At 39.6% G+C, this 21601-nt stretch overlaps 1 protein-coding gene across 5 annotated transcripts in view; it reads right to left on the bottom strand.

The window, feature by feature from the left end:
* Window positions 1-21601, bottom strand: part of FGF14 (fibroblast growth factor 14) — a 534936-nt gene that overhangs the window by 139904 nt on the left and 373431 nt on the right. The window contains exon 1 of one of the 5 annotated variants that reach the window (XM_010958014.3): window positions 9960-12736. The exons of the other annotated variants lie outside the window; for them this stretch is intronic. Coding sequence (XP_010956316.1) covers window positions 9960-10152 — 193 coding nt within the window. The 5' untranslated portion in view covers window positions 10153-12736. Of the gene's footprint in view, window positions 1-9959; window positions 12737-21601 lie in introns of those variants that run through there. 5 annotated transcript variants of the gene reach the window in all.

Genomic DNA, 21601 nt, shown 5'->3' on the forward strand with positions numbered 1-21601 from the left:
TATCCTGCGTGCAGCATCGCTGGTCACAGTGGCTGCTGTGGGAGAACACAGAGACTGAGCAGAGGCAAACCTTGTGGTTCACATTCTAGCCCATCCCAGGGGTGAATCCAGAAAGCTACTGGAATATAATGCTGAATTCTATTATTATTTAAGATCCACTGAGTTAATTCTAAAAATGTACACCTTGTATCAGTCAGATCAGCATTCAAATACTTCTACCAAGGATGAGTCCTTGGAAAAATTACTTCACTTTCTCTCATCCATGAAAATGAAAATAATTCCACCTGTTTCCTGCTGTGGGGATGTAAGGAAGAGATGTGATCTACAACGCCCCTAGTCCTCTCAGGTTCAGTGAAGATGTTTGGTTACTTTCCCTACATTATCCTTGAATGTGTCAGGCATGAAGCCAAGACAAACATTTCTGTCTTTCATACGTGTGGTCCAGTCTCTTCATCCCTCCATTCAAGCCAGACCTCACCCCGCAGAGAGAAGGCAGACAGCAGATGCCTTCAGTCTTCTCTGCGGCAAGGTTGGCCTCAGCATGAAATTCTCTTCGTGAAATCAGCAGTGATCTCATTTGCTGGAATGAGGGTGAGGTAATGATTGAACAATCTAAGCCACAGAAATGATTAAGGTGCTGGTGGCATTTACTTATGCAGAAAGATTAATAGAGTTAAACAATTGTAAGTTGGCCAAATGGTAAGGAGGATAAAAAGCCATGAACAAATATTTAAAGGGCATAATGTAGCCCAGGCTAGGCAGGAATTATTTACAGAAATTTAAAGAGCTACAAGGATGCATGTGGTGGAATAAGAAGACATTAAGTAATGAGATTCCATTTTCAAGACCCTTTCAAAAGGGAAAAAAAATGATTGGATTCTGAAGAAAACCACTGCCCATCAAACATTCAAGAGTTTCCTGAGCAAAGATACCATATTCTTACAGGAGCTACTGAACACAATGGTGACATATCACCCTAGAGAAACTAACAAGAAGAGATAATAGAACTCTGTCTATAAATTTATTCCTAAACTCTAATTGCTAGAACTTCACCATTCCCCAAACTTCAGAAGTCCTATGTCATTCTAACAGGATATTTTAAAAAGTCAAAAACAAATGTAGAATAGTTACCTTTAACTTTGTCACCAGAGCTAATAATCATGTATCTATTTCCAATAGATACATAAGAGAACATATTAGCATTATTTGAAGTCAAATATTATCACTGAAAACATTCCACACACAGAAAATAAATTATGCTAAACGGCCCTCTTACATTTATTACTTCCTTCTATATAATGCTTGAATTTGAGTGATATTTATCATTAAGCAAATTAACCAAATATTTAATTTTGCCAATTATTATTGGCTACAGTAGCAATTAAAGAGTCTGAAAAACAGTGATTTCTTAGCTGTAAATCTATATTTGACTATAAAGCCAAAAAATTTAAAAACTAACTCGTAGACAATTCAAATTCTTCTATTTTGTGGAGGCAAGTCACTTGGGCCCAAAGCAAATACATGGGATGGAAAGAATATTCTCCAAATAAGAAAACACCATTGCCTTCTCATGGTACCTGAATACCAACTGAGAACTAAAAGTGTTTGGCAGGGCATCACGTGGCATGATGACAATCGTTAACACATTAACATCATTAGAAATCCAAATACGTTATCACTATGAAAAGACGACGATCCCGTGAATGGTTTCAGTGGTATAAATGACACATTAAAAGTATTTTGATGCTAACTTTATCCACATTATAGTGAAAAAATACAACCTTAATGCAAAAGTTGAATCCCAAATGCTGTACAAGTGGGGTGAGGACTGAGCATAAACAACTTGGGTTTGACTACTTGCAGGTGGTTCTTTGGTGACCTTGACAAGAGCAGCCTGTTGGTGGGGGTGGGGCTGGGGTGGCAAAAACCTGATTAGAAAGGGTTCAAGAGCGATTGAGAGGAGGGAGATGGGAGATTTCTCTTTCAAGAAGTTTTGCCAACAAAAGATAATTGGTTTAGATAGTGAGAGAGGAATGCACGATCAAGAGGAGCTTAACTTTCAAGCTGAGATGTATCACAGCATATTTATATGCTGGTGAGACTAATCCAGTGGGATACAGAAATGATATGATGCAGAAGAGAGAGGGAAATATTATTGGACTGATGTCTCTAAGCAGATGAAAAGGATCTGTTCCTCAATTTGTGGAGGTCTTGACCTTAAATAGGAGCATTAGGAGTTCATTCCCAAGTTCAGTAGGAAAAAGGGGAAAAATGGATAGATCTGCAGATGGGTTTGTAAAAGCAGTTGTGGAGTATATGCAAATTTATTTTTGATTATTTCTATTTTCTCAGGAAAGACAGAAGTAAGAACATAGTTGATGGTAGCAATGGGGGAGGATGTATAAGATGTTTGAAGAGAAAGAAGGTAAGAAATATAAAGTATTTAAGTGGAAATATATATATATATATATATATATATATATATATATATATATATATTTAATGTACCAAAGGCACACTTGATGTTATTGACTACGTACTTAAAGTCGAACCAATCTATGCTTATATGTGTTTCTCTTCAGCCAAAACCAGCTGTGTAGGTACAGGCACAAAGCAGGTGGGCAATTGGATTAACCAATTAGTTTTATTATGTAAGCAAAGTAACAAGAAAGGAAAAACCAGAAAATACAAGTTAATAAAATATCTAAATAACATACAACTAGATTTTTAAGGCTGTCTCAGAGTTAAATATTCATCTGTGTGCAACTTCTATAAAGTGTGTAATACAGTTTACAAACAACTTGGCCTTGACTACATTACATTCTTCTGGTATTGGTATTAAGAATAAGATCTAAGAACTCATTAGAAAAGGACTGTGAACCAATGTGTTAATTTAAAAGCAGCAGAAAACACACAGTATTGAGACTTCTAACAGCCTGCAATGTTCATGATTAACTTAAAACTTTAGTGGTTTGCTTCAGTTTATCAAGTACAATAAAGCCAATAAGGGATGTCACCAATAAGACTTATTAGAAATAAGAATGTGGAAAATATATAACCTAAGAAAATTAATTAAAAATTGGTGAAAGGCATAACATGAAAGTCATTACATGCTTATGAAAGCACTCTAATCCTTCAGAATATCAGATCAAAGCTGCAATTCATTGAGAAGATAACATCAAATGTGTGTCACTTCCAAACACTTGTTGGAAAACCAAAGCTACATTCCTATGTCAAAAATGGCTTGGTAAAATATGGCGGTTTTTTTTTTTTTTATCTCTTCCCCCAAATCCCACAAATAAGTTTCTACTTTCAGGCAAACCTTCTTACACCCTCAATATTAAAAAGTAAATAACATTATTACATGCTTCCAATCAACAGATACCTATGTTGAGTATCTACCATGTGCCTTGAAATAATGTGTCTTCCATTAATGTCAACGTCACAAAGAACTGAGAGTGCAGCGTAGTGGGGAGAACAGAGGACTTAAGGACAGACTGGCTTTTGAATTCCACTGTATCACTCGTAGGTGTAAGTCTTTTGTTGAAACACAAACTCTTTGAGCCTCAGTTTCCTCTGCTATGAAACGGTGATGAATCTCAATTAATTGAAGTAATGAAATAAAATATGTGGCAATTGAGAACTGGCACTGGGTAAGAGTGGGGACTCTGAAGGCAGCCTGGCAATGTGAGTTTTAATCCCAGCTCCATTCTTTAACTTCATGTGAACTTGGACAATTTACTCAATCTTCTTTGGCTTCAGATGCCTTACATATAAAATGGATGGATAACATTAGTGTATCATCAATGAATGGATAGTGTAGCATACCTACTACCAGGCTTGTTGTGAGGAGGAACTAGTACTCAAAGGCACAGTGCCTGACACAGAGTGTCATGTAGGTAGTTGTTAACACATTAATAAGTATCCAGTCAACTACAGTTGTTGCTATGTGCACACTGATCTCAACTGCCGGTCTTTGCCACTGTTCCATGGCAATCCTGAGAAATACAGGATTTTTCATTCATTCAACAGATGCTATGGAGTGTTAAGATGCTATGGAGTGTTATATGCCAGGCACTGGTGAGACACTGACTTTTTAGTGGCTGTCCCTCATCGTCGTCCCATATGGGCCCCTATTAAACCTGATATTAAAGAACTATAAAAGCATAGGGTGAAACACATATTCCACAAAAAATATTTCACACAATATAGCTTTATGAAAAGAATCTTCCTGAATGACAAAGCAGTAACTATTATAAAATGGTTTTTATAAAAGGTGTCCAGATTCCTACTACCATCATGACCTACTGCCAGCCTCTCACCCCCAGCAAAGAGTGAATGGTGACATATTCATGTAATCGGAGTTTCTTAAAAAGAACGTTGGACTCACTATAGATAAAATCACTAAAGTAGTTGTTTTTCAGTCATGCCAACATAGTGCAGTTGACTTTAAATTCCATCAACCTCCCTAAAATGGTCTGTTGTATGTTTGAGTTCACCATTATGCTTTTGTTTTTGTTTTGTTTTTAGCCCTTAAGTGCTAAAATGACAATATTCAAAACATCATATACAATTAGTACTACTTAGATATTATAGTCCTTTTTGGCTAAAATTTATCACCATTTGGAGAAAAATTAATATAAAGTATACCTAGAATGAAACCTAGATTTTAGAACTAAATGGAAAAATTAGATTGAAAAACACTTCATCTACCTTTTCCTTTAAATTTCTGCCATTATTTTTGAATTAAGTAAATGAAATTTAGGAGATAGCACTTTGCACCGAAGAGGGGATGCCCATGTCTATTTGAATATGATTTTCTTATGATGACATAATGGAGAATAAAATTAACAGTGAAACAGGATTCGGGAGCTAAATGTAGAAGGGCTATACTAATAATTCTACTAATTTGAAATACAAAGTAAAACCTGTAACTATTAATGGTAACCTAGTAGGGGGTTTGAGGGAAGTTGGTGCTTCTGGAATCTTACAGTGGGAAATGCAAAGGATTTCTTCACCAATTAATAGCACTATCTGCTCAATGTATATAAACTCAACTCAATCTACGAATCTAACTTAACCCAAAGCAAACCATCTTACTTCATCTTACTTACCTCTCTCCTGACCTACCATGCTATCTCATATTTTACATGCTGGACCACTTAATTTATGGCACCAGAGTGGTATTAACCTTTTTCAGAAGCCTCTAGTAAATGTGGAATGTTTGAAATCATAAAAATTAAGCCACAGAAAAAAACATAAGCAAGTAAGGTCAACTGTTTTTTTAATCTTTAACATTCTTTTATGTATCAATTCAGTAATCTCCCCATAATATCTCTCACTCAGAAACCCTGCATTTGACAAAATGTTCCTTGTTAAAAAATGAGACCTTTCAAGTCAGGAAAACAATAATTTTGTCTTGCTTTAATACAACTAAAATAATAAAACTCTGATTATCAAAAAATCAGCAACAGGTATTATCAAAAGCTATGTAGGAGGACTCCCACAGACATCGCCCTAAAAAAGTAAAAAAAAAAAACAAAAACCAAAAACACTTCCAAAAGAAAAGGATGACCCCTTGAGGGAAAAACACTCTCTTGTTTTATTTTGCCCTAAAGAGTCCAAATAAATAGGTGGTCTTTGTATTTTCAATGGTAATGGCTCAGAAGCAGTAGCACCAAAAAATGGACTTTTGATTACCCTTTGCTGTTGATTATTTTTTGAGTGGGCAGGCATGGCTTTCCTTATCTCATAATAAGGAAGACTACTTCTCTTTCATTAAGATAGCTGATGGGTTTCATGATCACAGTGGAGCAAAGCTTTAAAATATATATATATTTCTGATTTTATATGACAGAGTAACTTCAAAACAAATTTTAGGTGGCTTATTTTCCATTCTTTGTTTCTTAGGACATCCTATAATTTATTTTAGGTAAAACGTGTTCATAAGATACCCACGCAACTACTGATTAAACATACATGACACATGACACCATGGCTCCTATGACAGGAGCCAAAAAAAAAAAAGTTTCAGAATACAGTTGCACTAGCTATACCAAAGGCTCTGAAAGGTTGTTATCCCACAACAAAGAAAGTTCTTATTTGGTTTAAAAACTAATAACAAAAATGTAACACTTCTAGGATAAAACGTTCATCATTGCAAATAGGTTCTATTTTAATTCTCCTTTTTGTTGTTTAGAGTCCAAATAATAAAACTCTTTGCAAATTGTTGGTTTCCTTGTGCCTTCTTCTTTCTTTACTAAATTTACAGATATTCTAAGTATCTGTTTTCATAATTTAATTAAGCATTAAAGTGTGGTTCGTTATATTCTTGTATTCTTGAGAATAACTCACAAATATGTAATCACACTCCAATCTCTTAAAAAAGGTTTACTAGGGAAATTAAAAAAGATATTAAAAATTTGAGAAGTATATTTACTTCTAAAATGGTCTAGTTAGATCACTGTGGTTCAAAGACACTTTTCTAGCTTTGGACATGTTGACCTTCCTTATTTCACTTCAATTCGAAGGCAGTGACAGGTATCCAGCCATGGCAGACACTCTGTCAAGATTTGAGAGCCTACAAAATGCAGAAAACAGACTTTACTCCTAACTACAACCTACTGAATATGTGTGCCCACTAATTATTATCAAGCATGAACAACAATAGTGAGGACTGTTGCCAGGGCAGGGTTATTTTGACTTTCTGCAATGAGGGAAGACTTCTCCGAGGAGATGGCATTGTTTTCAAGCTTTAAGAAATGGGGGTAATTTCAACAGGTGAAGAGAGAAGAGTCTACGCTCAGAGTAAAGCACAAACAGAAGCACAGGAATCTGAGGAACTCTGAATGTGTCTGAAGTCTGAGGAATCAGAGGAAGATGAATCTGGAAAGGTGGGATACAGTTGTAGTGCCCACCATGCCCTCTAAAAAGCCATGTTGCAAATTTCCATCCTTTACAGGGCATCTCAACTGGTATAAAAACCATCCTGCTATGGGGGCAGGAGGTGGTCAGCATCAGGGGTAAGGCCTGACCCAAAGGGATAAATAAATATGTCATACTCTTTATATTAAATAAATTACTAATTAAAGGAGGACTGAAAAGGAAAAAAAAAAAACCCCTACATTTAAGAAATGTATATTTCTCTTCCCGACAGGCTAAGATTGTTCCCATCTCAGAGGCCTCACACACACATGACTCTTCAAACCTCCGCATCCTTCTCAGATGTCAGCCTTCAACATGTAGCTCTGGGTGTGGCCCATCCTGTCTGCCTGATCTAATGAGGCCCCTCTCCACATCACCTGCCCTCTCCCTCAGCCCTCTCTGTGCTTTTCAGGACTTTGAGTTTTGTAATTTCTTATTAACTTGTTCCTTTCCGTATGCAGTGACTTTCTAGTCCATGTTTGTAAGCCCCATGATGGAAGGAGATTCATCTCTCAACACTCCACATATAATACCTGGAACAGGAGATTCCGTAACTGCTTGTCAAATTAATCATTTTTGAATATAAAGATATATAAAACTGTCACACTTAAAGTTACACCTTTAAATGAACAAAGCAGAATTCTAAAATTTCCTGGAGTCAATTCCTATGCAAAGAGTAAGCATAGGAGATAAAGGTAAATATGCTTAAAAATATTTCCTAAAAGAATATTTAATTAAATAATAAAATAATTATTTGTAGTTATATATAAAAATAAAACCATATAATTATATATCAATGTGCAATTTACATAACATAGTTTTAATATTTCTTTTGCTTAAATTAATAATAATTTCTTTTTGACGCTCAAGGGATATATCTATTTTTCTCCACTAAAACATATGTTTCTTTATATATAAGATCTCCAAGAAAGATAAAAGATTCTGATGAAATTTCCTTTTAGCTTATCTTCTTTTCCATTTTTCCACCAAAAATAAGGTAGCAAAAGCAATCTCAGATATATTTTTCTTACTGATCATTGAGGCATGTACATCATTTCAAACTCATGAATACCAAAAGAGCAGTCAGGGTTGCAGATGGTGAAATAGACTATTAGAGAGCCCAGGTAGCTTTCTATCCCTGGTCAAAAGTTTACCCCATCTTAAAATTCACAACTATAAAGGAAAGCCTCCTTCATCACCCAATATGATGCAGAACACTTATTGTTCATGCTTATAAACTAATCTACTGGTTCTATATTTAAAGAATACACACAGTAAGTTTTAATCACCTTTTATATTAAAATAATCCTATCTAGAAGAAAATATATTTATTTACTTCAAATAGATGGTAAAACTGGAGCTCTCCCTGGTGAAAACTATGATCTAAAAGATAATCAGATGAAATGAGAGGAGAAGCCAACACTTTAAGTCATAATAATGTGACCCTCCATGGATCAACAGTGTTTAAAACAATCAAATTGGTCTTATAATATCAAGGTTTGGATGGATCAGGCTCTAGGCTGAAGTGGAAAATTAAAGTCCATTTTTCTTAATAGCTTCTACACTGGTCTGAAAATGTCACTGTCCCCAAATACTTCCTCAAGAAGTTCCTTCTATGATAGCTATATAATGTACCTACTTTAGGACTTTCATTCTGATTTTTCTCAGATGTTTGCCTTCTAAGCTTGACTCCAAGAGCAGGTAGCTTCAATTTATAATTGTGACAATGAGAGACTTAAATATATGTATTTAAACATATGTATATATCTATCTAGCCTTTGTTTAAAGAAGCATTAAAACTTTGGAACATAAATCTTCAAATGTGTAGGATGCACACACACATTCACATAGATACACACGTACAGCATATGCTCCTCTCATTTGTCTTTGGAACAACAGGGCATTTAAAATAAATACAGCTGGGCACCGAGGATATAATGTGCCGGGCAAACATATACTCCTATTAACGTGAATATATTCTTCAGTGTTTCCTGCTGAGCCCACTCAGGAATGAAAAGCAAGCAATCCCCATCTCTCCCACAAAACACCCCACATGCCCTCCAAACAACCACCCCTAGCAACTGGATGTGGAGACAAGCGGAGCTGAACAAAAGCCACCGGGCTGCGGCTCCGGAGTGAGTTGCCTTCTCAGGCTCTGACATTTTAAAGGCAGCAACTGAAGGTCATGCTGGGCACTGGTTGTTTTTCAAAAGAGATGTATGGTAAGGCAACTATTCTAGTCATCTGCATGTAGTGTCTGCTTGTTTTGCCTCCTGCAATTCTTGAGTCCTTGAATTACAACTACCACGCTTTAGGGATATATGGCAAACCCCTAAATCGATTCGTTCTCCCTACTCTGCGCGCCCCCTCCTCTTCCCAAGATGTGACCCAGGGGCTTCACACTGACCGACGCTGCCCGCTAAGCAGCTTTCCGGGAAATCTCAACTGAACTAGCTCTCAGTTCACATACACCCTCCGCTCACTTCTCATACACCAGCCCCTGCTGAGGGCCAAGGCGGTAATCGCCACGTTTCGCCAAGGTCTGGGAGCCTAGGAGGTTTCCAGGAGACCTGGGAGGCCAAGTGAGGCCAGACCCAGAAATTCCTGACCTCTCCAATCAGGCTGGAAGCAGCCAGCGAGACCCCAAGGTGCTGGGGGAGGCAGATTTCTCCCCCAGCATTCTGGAGTCAGACTCTACGCCCCGGGGAAGCCAAGACCCTCAGAGTAGAAAGGAATTTTCTCTGGGAGTCAGCCTGCATGAGACTCGGGGAGCAAGAGGCAGCAGCGGGAGCCGGCCAACTTGCCGGCTCCTGGCGGGGTTGAGTGTTCAGTGGCTACAGGTTGCCTGAGAGCAGGTTCCCAGCTCCTGAGGGCGGAAGGCGCTCCGAGCGCTCAGAAGGGAGATTTGGGAAGGAGTGGGTGGAGGATTAGGACAGACGAGACGGAGAGAGGGAGGGGAGCCCGAAACGGCCCCAAGCAGCCGGGGAGACGGGAGAGATCCGAGGGCGCACCTCCCAACAGTGACCCACACAGACCTTGGCGCCGCAACCTGCGCTTCTTGAGGCCGAAGATGCGCACTTTGGAGAAGATATCCACCAGGTTGCCGTTGCAGAGCCCGCGGTTCTTGCTGGGGCTGCTCCGCCTCCTGCTGGCAGACGGCCGGTCCCAGTGCTGCTCCCGCGCCTGCCGCTTCTGGCGGATCAAGCCGCTGGCGATGGCCGCGGCCATGGTGGCCCCGGGACTGGGTCCGGAGGAGGGAGGGGACAGAGGGCAGGGAGCTGGGGGCACAGGAGAGGGAAGGGGCGGCGCAGGCGGCGGCTCGCCCTTGGGGAGGCGGAGTGGGGAGGCCCGAGGAGTTAGGCAGGGGGTTAGGGGGCCTCAGTCCCAACTAGGACCCATCGCCCTCCCTGCGGAGCGCAGGTCCAGGCGCGCAAATGCGCCCGGGTCGCGGCTGGGCGAGCGAGGGGAGCCCGAGGTCGTGTCCGCCGCCGCCGCCGCAGCCGCGTCGGGGCCGGGAGTGGGGCCGGAGCTGCGGGCGCCGCCGGTCACCGCGCGCCGCCGGAACCCTCTCGGGAGCCGCCACCGCCAGTCGCGCTGCCTTCCTGCCCTGCCCGCCTCCCGGACGGGAGGTAGAGCCGACTGCCTTCTTCCAGTGCACAGGATGGAGGGCAGGTCCCGGCCGGGTCTCGCGCGTCGGTCCGTCCAGGACGCGCTGGGCAGGACTCAGCGTCTGACTCGAGCTGCCCCCCGGCCAGTGCCACCGCCGCCGCCCACTCTTGGATTCTGCCGGTGATTGTCAAGTGCTTTGGAAATCAGCATCTGGAGAGAGCAATCTTCTCCCTGGAGATCTCTAATCAAAGCGCTTCGTTCCCACCCCACTACACTCCGCTCCTGTCCACCTCCTATGCCAGTCTTCAGAAAGAAAGGAAAATGTATATATAACAACGACTTTTAAAAATATTAATAATATAAAAGAAAGCTCAAATGCATGGCAGGGGGTGGGGTGCTAAGTGGCTGAGCCAAAGCAGGTGGATCTGAAGGAATTATCAGTGCGCTTTTTCTTGGATGAAACTAGCAGTTTTCCGAGGCTTCCGAGGCTTAGCTAGGGCTTCTGGATCTTAACGTGCCTCCTGGTCCACAGAAACTCTCAGCTGCGGTTGGAACACGAGGTGGTTTCCGCCCTCCCCTCTAATCCCTTCAGCACTCGAGCCTCTCCACCCCGGGAAGGAGGAGGGGAAAGGAGGGAGGCTGGGAGGGAGGAGAGTGTGTCCTGAGGAGGGAGGCGCCTCCACTCCTTACCTAGTCCACCCAAACTTGCCGGACTCTCCTTTCTGCCGTCAGGAAGGGTAGGCTTGTCATTTGGAAACCGCAGCAGAGCAAGAAAGAAGCAGGGAGGAGGGGAAGGTGAGGAGAAGCGGTAAGGTGGTGCGGAAAGACCCCCTTCCCAAATTTGCTCGCTAGCACTTGGAGGAAGAGATGGCAGCGGCTGTAGCTGCTACAGAACAGCAGCAGGAACGGAATACTGAAGAAGTCAGCACAGAATACTAAGGGCGGGGAGGGTGTCACAGTATTCCAGTGACAACAGAAAGCAGCCAGACTGAGGGACATTTCAATTTGAGCTGCCGTCTGTGGCGTCCCCTGGTAGAAAGTCAGGGGGGAAATCCTATGAACTGTCTGAAAGGCATATCAACAGCTGCTGCCTCCTCTCCTCGATTTCCTGTCTGTGTCCTGACAGCGGTCTGTCTTGGATAACTGAAAACATGAAGGTCCAGGAGGAGGGGGGCAAGTGGAGGACGCCCAGGAAAGGAGATTGGGAGAGAAACACTTTATGCTTGGATGAACACAGATCCATGGTTTCTAGGATACACTCGGAGTGACAAAACCAAGTGTAGCTTTTGCTCCTGTGGCTTCTTATCTTTTCCTCTTCCCTTTAAGCTGTTTTGCTTATCATTCCAGAAAGGTCAAGAAAAGAAATGCAAAAACTAGACTCCTCACAATCCAGTGTGAAGAACAGAGGAAAGAAAACTCATTAGGTAATCAAGACTTGTACCCATCACTTCCCTGATGACTGCTGGAAAGAGGGGAGGCACATTTCCGAAAGCAGCGCTGGAAGCAGTTCTGAACCAACACACACTTTCTCTTTGTCTCAGGAATAGGCGGTAAAGTACTACACAGACTTGCAACCAGTGAAGTGGGAGAAGTTCAGCCAAGGGCTGATTACAGGGAGGCTAGACACCTTCTGCTCTACAGAACTCATCCACAATCTCTCCATGGAAGCAATTACTGCTCAGTTGTTATTCATCGTATTTACTCAATATTTACTAACAAGTGTCTTTTGGGGAAAAGGATTTAATCTAAAGGGAGTGTGTAGTTTTGGTTCCAATGCAGATATCATTGGCTTTAATATACTATTTAACATTAAAGAACATACTCGGTTATTTAAGCTTATTTTCCCCGCCTTACTATGTTATACCTACATTACCGACAATGAAATCTGTTATCTACATATAAGTTAACCATGATTACTAAAAGGGATATGCATGAGTAATTTTTTCCAGAAACTTGTAATCCTTAATCACCCATGAGATTAAAAAAGGTGAAGAAAAGGGGCATGCTAACTATTTTTCTCCATGTCTACCTTTTTTTTCTGTTTCACAGGTCTTTGTTTTTACAGTTTTACTAGGTGTGCATGTATTTTGTGTTGCCAAGCCCCTGCTTAAAAAGGGAAGGCCATCTGCAGAGATGGCTGCATTTAATAAAAGGCTATTAAAGTGTGTCTTTTTTCAAAAATTCACTGAAATAAGTCATACTGAACAGAACGAGTAGCTACTTCTGCCTTCCATTATTGAAGCGAGGTCATCTAGACATTTCAGACGTTATAGACTTGGAATTTTAAAATGACTTTACAATTAAAGCAAACATATTTACCTAAAGCTAGTAATGGGTTTTACAAAGAAGCAAAATGTTAAGTATAGTGACCTCTTAAATCTAGTACAACTGCCCCAAACAACATAACCTTGTTTGCTTTGAAGTTTTTTTTTAAACTTTATGATATATGTGTATAGTATAATAATTTGAAAATAATGAGATTAAGCTTCTTGTTATTATAGCTGTGTTAATTATTTTCCTTCCAGGCATTTTCGCATAATTCAGTCTTCCCCCCAGTTCCTTGGATTCTGTAACCCAAGGGGAGGTCGGGTTTTGGGCTCCTTCAGGCCCCTCCCCTCAACGCTCAGCAACCTCTAGACGCGGCTGAGATTCAGCACCGCGGACAGGGATCCTGCCCCAGCCTTCGCGCTCAGAGAGGAAGCAAGTTCCCCAGAGCGTGCGAGCGCTGGCTGAGGGGCTCTAACAGTCTCCTCCGTTAAAAAGCAGCTTTCCACATTTTCTCCCCGCAAGGCGGGAAGGAAATTAATCTCCACAGCTTCCACTGGCATTAATAGCACACCTTGGAGCACAAAGCCTTTTCAGCTTTCTGATAATCGAGAAATACTCTTTCTTTCCTGATGCATTCCGACCCCGGGCGCGGAGCCTGGAACAGCGGACTCCTCGGTCTTAGGGCGTCTGCTCCGACCGTGAATTTCACAAGCTTTAAACGGTTGTTCCTATTTTATGAGGTTTTCTGTTTAAGGAAGTGTGGGGTGGGGGCAGCATCGGGACAATCAGGGTCTTTTTGCTTAATCCCTGCGTTTTCCTTTTACCTCCCCAAAACGCTGTTTAGTTGTTTACAGATAGAGGTAAGTGAAAGAAAACGCAAGAGAGCCATCTGCTGTCTTAAGCTGTGATAAAAGGGTGTTCAAAATCAGGGTGAAAACCTGTTCAGAGCGGGTGAACACAAATTCATACCTTACTATAATTCAGAAAATAATTTCACACTTATGAGAACCTCCTCGGTGTTGTTAATTTCACCTTCGACTTTATAAAAACAAACAATAAAGTACTGCCCAGGTAGAGAGGCCCCTGACCGACCTGTCAGCTCTGATCTCAGGCAGCCTCCGTTCAGTCTTGACTCTGCTACTTCCTGGCTGTATAATGACCTCCAGGGAGTTGCTTTACTCTCCCTCAGCCTCAATTTCCTCTTCCCTAAAATTGGGATGATAATAGAATCTCCTTTTCAATTCTTGTGAGATTTAATTTTGTAAATTAATCTAAAGATCCTTGCACGGTGTCTATCACATCCTCAGTGCTCAAAAATGACACCTATTATTATCATTATCTTCCAGATCACTCATTCGATTCCAATTTCTATGTTTTTTCAATATCAAAATACATGTATTCCCATCCATATTTCCTCACTGCCTAAGTAGGTACATGAAAAGATTTAAAATAATCGGACATGTAAAAATTATTTTAAGTCTTGGCAAAAGAAGTCCAAGATCAAACCGTTGTTCACAATTGACTACATTTGTGAACTTAGCTCTGTAAGCCTATTCCTTGACTCACTGAATAGCGATAATAAAAAAAAATCTCTCTCCCTTACAGAGATTAATATGTGTGCCTATGAGAAAACAGTTCTAAAACTGTAAAGTGCCACACAAGTTCATTGGAAGCTGATTATTTGACTACTTCCCTGTGCTTGCACGTCTCCAGAGGAAGCCATGCCCCCTGTGGCCCCTCTACTTTCCAAATACTGTTCTTTCCGCCTAGAACATTTTTATTGCCTCTTGCCTACACTCTCCTTGGTAATATAAAACAGTGGCTAAAATCATAGTTGGAGTAAAGCAAACAGGCTTGACTGTGTGTCCTTGAGCAATTCATCTAAACCTGTCTAAATTTCAATTTCCTCTTCTGTAAAATGGTCATAAGAAATCAATAAGGTTATTATGAGGATTAAATGAGAACATGTATATAAGGCACTTAGAGCAGTGCCTTCGAGATAGTGCAAATTCAATAAATGATGACTACTGGTAATCACTTAACTCACCACTCAGGTCTTCATTTTTTCAATAAACAAGTCCTACACTGACATTTATGTGAAGATATCTAATAGGCATCTCAGGCTTAACAGGGCCAAGATTAAATCCTCATTCTCCTTTCTCAAACTTGTTTTCTAATCTCCCCCATCTCTGGAATGACATCTTCATTCTTCTTGTTCCTCAGGCCCAAAACTTTGGCATTGTATCAACCTCATTTCTTTTTTTAATACCTCGTATGTTATCCCTCAGCAAAACACATTCACTCTATCTTCAAAATGCACAAAAAATATGATCACTTCCCACTATCTACACTGCTACCTACCGTCATTATCTTTTGGGTTATTATAACAGCAACCTGGCTGTTCCCTTGGGATCCACCATTACTTTTCTTTGAAATGCCCTCAATACTGTGACTAAAGTGCTATCATATATAAAGAGTTTATATAAAGAGTTATCTTATGCCCCTATTCAAAATCCTACACGTCACTAGAAACCAAAGTCCTCATGGTGCCTACAATGTCCCATATAATTTATATCCCGCATCTACCTTCATTTGTTATCTGACACCATCTCTACTTCTCTCTCTTCATTCGCCAGTTTCTGTTCTTCAAACCACCTAGGATGCTGCGATGGTAGGATTTTCTTTTATGCTTGCTCTTCCATCTAACTCTCTCACCTCCTTGAAAACCTTTTCTCACTAGTTATCATCTCAGCTGAGATCTTTTCTTTTAAATCTAATTAAAATATTAAAGCCTCTAAACACAGTCAATCCCTTCTTCTTTGCTTGCTTTCTGGTTCTACACAGCTTTTTTACAACCTTAAAAATTCTATGTATTTTTATATGCATATTGTAATGTGTTTCATCTAAGAGGGAATCTATTTTGTCTCATTTGTCTGCTGCTACATATCCAGTGCTTAAAGTGGGACAAGAGTAGGTACTTAATAAACATTTGTTTATTGAAAGAATTAAGAGGTCAAATATATACACAGTCAAACAGTTAATAGAGAATAAGAGGAACAGAAAATTTTGCTCAGCCCAGTCTCTCAAGGATGAATTACCCCATGGTGCTTGATCTCTTTAAGCACCAAGAAATCTATAATTCTATTTGGAATACACACAATCTCAACCCCACGAATAGGATATACAAAGAGGTTTTTAGACTTTACTTGATGACTTCGGCTTACACAACATGACAGTTCTGAGTTCTGAATTCCAACAGTGACACTTGGGGCTTACTGAAGGATCCGAGATTGATTCCATGTGGATTAGACAGGACTATACTACTGATCTTTGTGATTCACCCCAACGCCACACAGACACCCTGTTTTCTCCCTCACTTCCAGGTTGCCAATTGACAATATGCCCCTTTTCAAATTTGTTACATCGAATCAATCACTGGAAACTAGATAAGCATGTTTTTTAGAATCATCTATAAATATGAAAGTAAATGAAGTCTAAGGGAGGACAGGGTGTAATCAAGAAACAGCCTCACTGATACTGCTTTCATTATTAAAAGAGACTTTTCCCCTTTGCCTTCTGAGTTTTTGTTATATTCTAGGTTATTTTGTTGAATAAGTTGCTTAAGTTCCAAATAGATAAGTTTTAATACGGTTTACTAAAAACAAGTACATTATTACAACTTCAAACTAACAAAAAAAATCTAAAGAACACATTTTGTGACATTGGTGTCTATGTTAAATGCTAACACTTCTTATTTTCACAACGTAACAATCTGCCCCTTTTTACTTATGCCATTGCCACAGCCATTATTTCAATGTAACCAAATTCATCATATCTAAGAAACGGTTTACTTTAAGATGCATGATTTAGGTACAAAAGGAAAGACAGCATTTCATTAAATTGTGCCATATCATAGGTAACAAGATCTATACCAATATTAGAGATGCTTATACCAAAAAAATCATTTGCATCTTAGAATCAATGAAATATGGTATAATGGGACTATGTATGTCTGTAAATGGGAGTTGTGCCCTTAATAACCCTGTCATGCTCTGTATTTTGCTAGACATCATACAACTTTTGGTTATAACAGATTTTAAGTGCTTCAGTGAACCTATGCTCTGAAACGTCTTTAGTTTCATTGTTACTGTTGTTGTTGTTTTAATTCTATTATCTCTGGTCGGTCTGAACTGGAAGGATAAATAGGAAACAAATATTCCTCAAATGTTTCCTGCATACTTATTTGATCATCTCTACACAATTAGCCACTTACTCTATTTTGTCACATGGTCCCCCTTTGTGAGTCAATCACCTTTGAACAGTTAAACAATTAAGGACAAAATATGAGGGCCCCAAATTTTTCATAAATAAATTACCATTTATCAATTTGGGGCAAGCTTGAGTAGGGTTAAAAAGGACATATTAGCATTTATGTTTTTACTCTTTGTTCTGGATTAAATGGGTTCTATTTGTAAATGTGTGTGATAATTCTGGGAATTTAGTCAATATTGATGACCCTTTTCACTTTTTACTTATTTGGAAGAACATCAAAAGTAATGTTAAGATGCATGTGGGGCAAATTTTCAAGTAGTTAATTAAGATTGAAAGCCTATCCACTCATTACAATCCAAATTCAAAATCTTATTTTATTTTTTTCTGTGATAGTATGACTGACCTTTATTTTAGATTCAAAGGATAATTTAAATGAATGTTTAAGTGTTTGAAATTAGATTTTTAAGAAGTAATTGATTGGATTAATGTTATAATAATCTTGTTGATTAATTTTGCTGGATATATTTATTTCTAGTAGGCAACAGATTTCCATCTATTAAAAAAAACCTGGAAGGAATTTTATTGTTGCTTAATATTTTCATTCAATAAAGAAAAATTGGAAACTATTGGTACCAAAAACTTGTGAACATTCTTCCCTATAGAAACAATACCAGATTGATAGGAGCAGATGGCTTAGCTTTACAAATCTAGTGTATTTTTAAAATTTGCCTAATATGTTGGAAAAATACTCTCAGTGACTTCCAACCTTCTATATTAAAATTAACCCCAAATGTGCATAGAATTCATTTCAGAGCTGTGAGAATTGACTTACTTTCCTTACTCTACGTGAGTAGTGGGAGATGATAATAACATCAATTTAATGACATATTAGTGAATTGGGTTTTTTAAAAGACTATTGAATAATTAAACAGAAAAAATATTATTCAATTTCCCCCCAAAATGATAAATTAGCTTTTATTTATACTCTCAGTGCAAAGATTCTGTCTGCACATATGATACAATCTTTTCTGTATTTAACACTGTAACCAATGTGTTTTCAATGATTGTTAGAACGGTCACTTCCATAACAGTTAAAGGTTCTAGGTTAATTATACGTTTTGTATTTAGTGTTTATGGGCTAATCACACATAGAAACATATGCACCTGTTACACACGTGCACACACATACACACGTGCATTGCCGAAACATACAACTGAATTCCTAACTCTAGTAAAGATAATTGTGAAGCATTAGTGATTTCCAAAGAAAAGTGATTTGCAAACTCCCAATTCAAGAACCTTAGAAAACTATTCTCATTACAGCCTTAGGATTGTAGGCATTATCTACCTAAATTCACTTTTGAAATTTTCCTCAGTAACAGTTAAATGGAAATTAGGAATAAATTAGAGGATAAATTTTAGTCATAAGTCTTTCAACATAAACTGAGACTATGCGCCTCTCAATTTATAAAATCCTGAAATAGTATCAAGCGGACCACAAAGCCCTTTTACACATACTGGAGTGGGTGTCATGATCTCCATTTAAGAGAAACGTTAAGCACTAGAGATGTTAAGTGATTCCTATGTTTACATTGCTAAACGGTGGAAAAAACAGATCTTAAGCACACCTTTCTTCTACCCAACTGTGAGGGAGGGGAGCGAAGCAATGTGTTTCATGTGAAAGTAATTTCCAAAGTGCAATGCACTTAAGAAATGTTATTCTTATAAATCAAAGCCATATTCCTTAACCCAGTCTTACTTTGTATATGAGAGCTGAAAAATTATACCCTAAAATTAATCCCTGAGTCCTCAGTAACCTGCAATGTAAGTTTCCTATTGCTTATGTGACATTTTATCACACACTTAGTTGCTTAAAACAGCACATTTATTCTCTCACAGTTCTGGAGGCAAGACATCCCAAGCCAGTCTCATCGGGTTTTAGTCAAGATACCAGCAGAGCTGGTTCCTTGTGCAAATGCTGGGGAAGGTATCTGCTTGTTTTCTCTCTTCTAGAGGCCAGCTTCATGTCGTGGCTCATGGTCCTTTCCTTGTATCATTCCAGCCTCTTGCTTTTCTTGTCACATTGACCACTACCGATTCTGACTGCCCACCCTCCTCTTCTAAGGGCCCTAGTAATTATACTGATCTCACCCAGATAATCCAGGGTAATCTCCCCAGCTCAAGATCTTTAATCACATCTGCCCAGTCTCTTCCACCGTGTAAACATGTTCACTACTGCAGGACTAGGGATTCGGACTTGGGCATCTTTGCGGGGGATGTTATTCATTCTACCATACCTACCCTATAGCTAAAGGACAGGGAAACAGAGCCCTGCCTCGCACCTGATAGCCATGCACCCAACTCCATGACCACGGACAGGATAACTGCTCCAGATTGCCAGTTTTTAAATTAAAGTACTGTTTCCTGCAAATACAGTTTTTATTAACCCCAGCTGTTTACTTGATTGACTCTACCTACTGCCTACTTCTGCACCCCTGTTGCTTTACTCCCTGCTCAGAATGATGTCTTATTATTGGCTGGGCCTCTCTGATAGCACCTGCTTACCTGAATTTCTTATGACTTTAATTATTTCATCTGTCAGGAAAAAAAAAATGTACAGCAATTCTCAGAAGTTGTGGAAACAGAGCCATTTTGTTCCCCTGTGGGTTTGTGAGGATGCATTTTCTGAGTCTCGCATAAATCCATAAAGAATTTAATTTCTTGAGTTTATGGCATGACTTTCATGAGATTTAGAGCCATAGAATCAAGCTGAATAAAACTAAAGCTCGACATGTGATGTTCTACAAGATGAGATTTAGGGCCTGAGGCGATCACCAAATGAAGGAAATAGATTCAGAAAGTCTTTTTCCCCATTCCACTTTCATTTTTGTGTAGCTGTAGGGGAAGTAGATAATTGCTGTTTCCTTTTAGAAATTTAGACTAGCTCCTTAGGTAAGAATTCACCTTCCCTGTAGATTTGACACTGACTACAAATGAAAGATATCATCCAAGCCAAAGATTTTTATTTATTTATTCATTTATATTTTTTTAAGGAATCAGAAATATTTTTCACTGAATTTTATGTGGCTAGAGGAGGAGGAATCTCAGAAAAAGTATAATTTCAGGCAGAATGTCATGGAGCATTTTAAATAAACAAATTCTGTTGTCCTGGTCTCTAAATGTCTCTTTGCTCACTCCATCGCCCTCTTTTCCCTTTTTATGTTGTCACTCACTGTATCTTCCTCTGAGTCCCTACAGAGATTTGAAACTGATTTCCAGAGATGAGAGTACCCAACAGTTGCAAGAAGTCTCTGGCTATGAGTCAAGAAGAGCAGCTATTCTGCGTTGCAGGCAAATATCTATAATTTGAAACACTGAGCTGTATCAGTAAATGGACCTCTTGTAACTGGTGCCGTCACCTAGGCTAAGGGGGAGACAGCTCTGGCCATGCTCACAGACCTGTGTGCATCTCCCCATAAAATGGGCTTACTGATCCTTTCCAGAGATTTGGTTCTAGCACGACAAATCTCAGATTAGTTTATGTCAGGGATTTTTGACTACAAACAGGAGACAGCAATTTAACATGTCTTTAGACTGTGAAGTTTCGATTTTAGCCTTTGGTGCCCTGCTACAAGGGTCAGAGCAGGTACTCAAGTGCTGCTTTCTACTTTTCAGGTCACTTAGGCAGAGGTAAACCAGGTGTCCTAATTCCCAGACCTTTGTTGTAGCTTCTTTATGCGCCCTGTGAACAGGTATTGTACCCTCCATCTCAGTAAATTCGGGCCCAGAGACTCCCAGCTTCTCAAGCTGTCAGAGAGGCGAGGATCTCTTTGCCCCCCAGACACTCCCAGCCACCTAAGTGCAGCGCTCCAGACCTCAGGGGCTCGACCTCCCAGGGCCTGGCTCATGGCAACACTTCCTAGGTACTCAATCAGTGGTTGCGGAAGGAAGGAAGAGAATAAGAAAGGAAGACCCTTGAGTTCCGGACTTCCATCCAGTCTCTTTAATTCTCCACCCAACAGTAGAACCTACCTGCTCTTGCGTCCCATTCTCCAGCCCCACCCCTTTCCCATCCCAGATAACACTGTAACTCTTCACAGAACTTGAAAAAACAAAACAAAACAAAACAAAACAATACCTTATCTGAAAGAAGCTATTCTTACTCTTGAAGCATCAAAAGAGGTCCAAGGGGCAGAGGTTTGTGGAGGTCTCTGGATGCCCCGTTTTTTGCTAATCTCAATAAATGGGGAAAATCACTAATACTTATACTAGTGATTAATACTCTGATGTGCATCAGAATCATATTTTATTGCTCAATTCCCATCATTTATGGATTTAAACTGAAATCTTAATTTGTTGTATTATATCATTATTCCCTATCTTTAGAAGTTCGAACAAGAAGTAATCTTAGAAATGATCTAATCTAATAAAGTGCATTTTGCTGATCAATAAATTCAACCCCAAGGAGGTTAATTAATTTACTTAAGTTAATTAGTTAGTTAGTTAATAAGCTACTGGAGGCAGTTCC

Source organism: Camelus bactrianus, chromosome 14 (genome assembly GCF_048773025.1).
Source record: "Camelus bactrianus isolate YW-2024 breed Bactrian camel chromosome 14, ASM4877302v1, whole genome shotgun sequence".
Classification (NCBI taxonomy): domain Eukaryota; kingdom Metazoa; phylum Chordata; class Mammalia; order Artiodactyla; family Camelidae; genus Camelus; species Camelus bactrianus.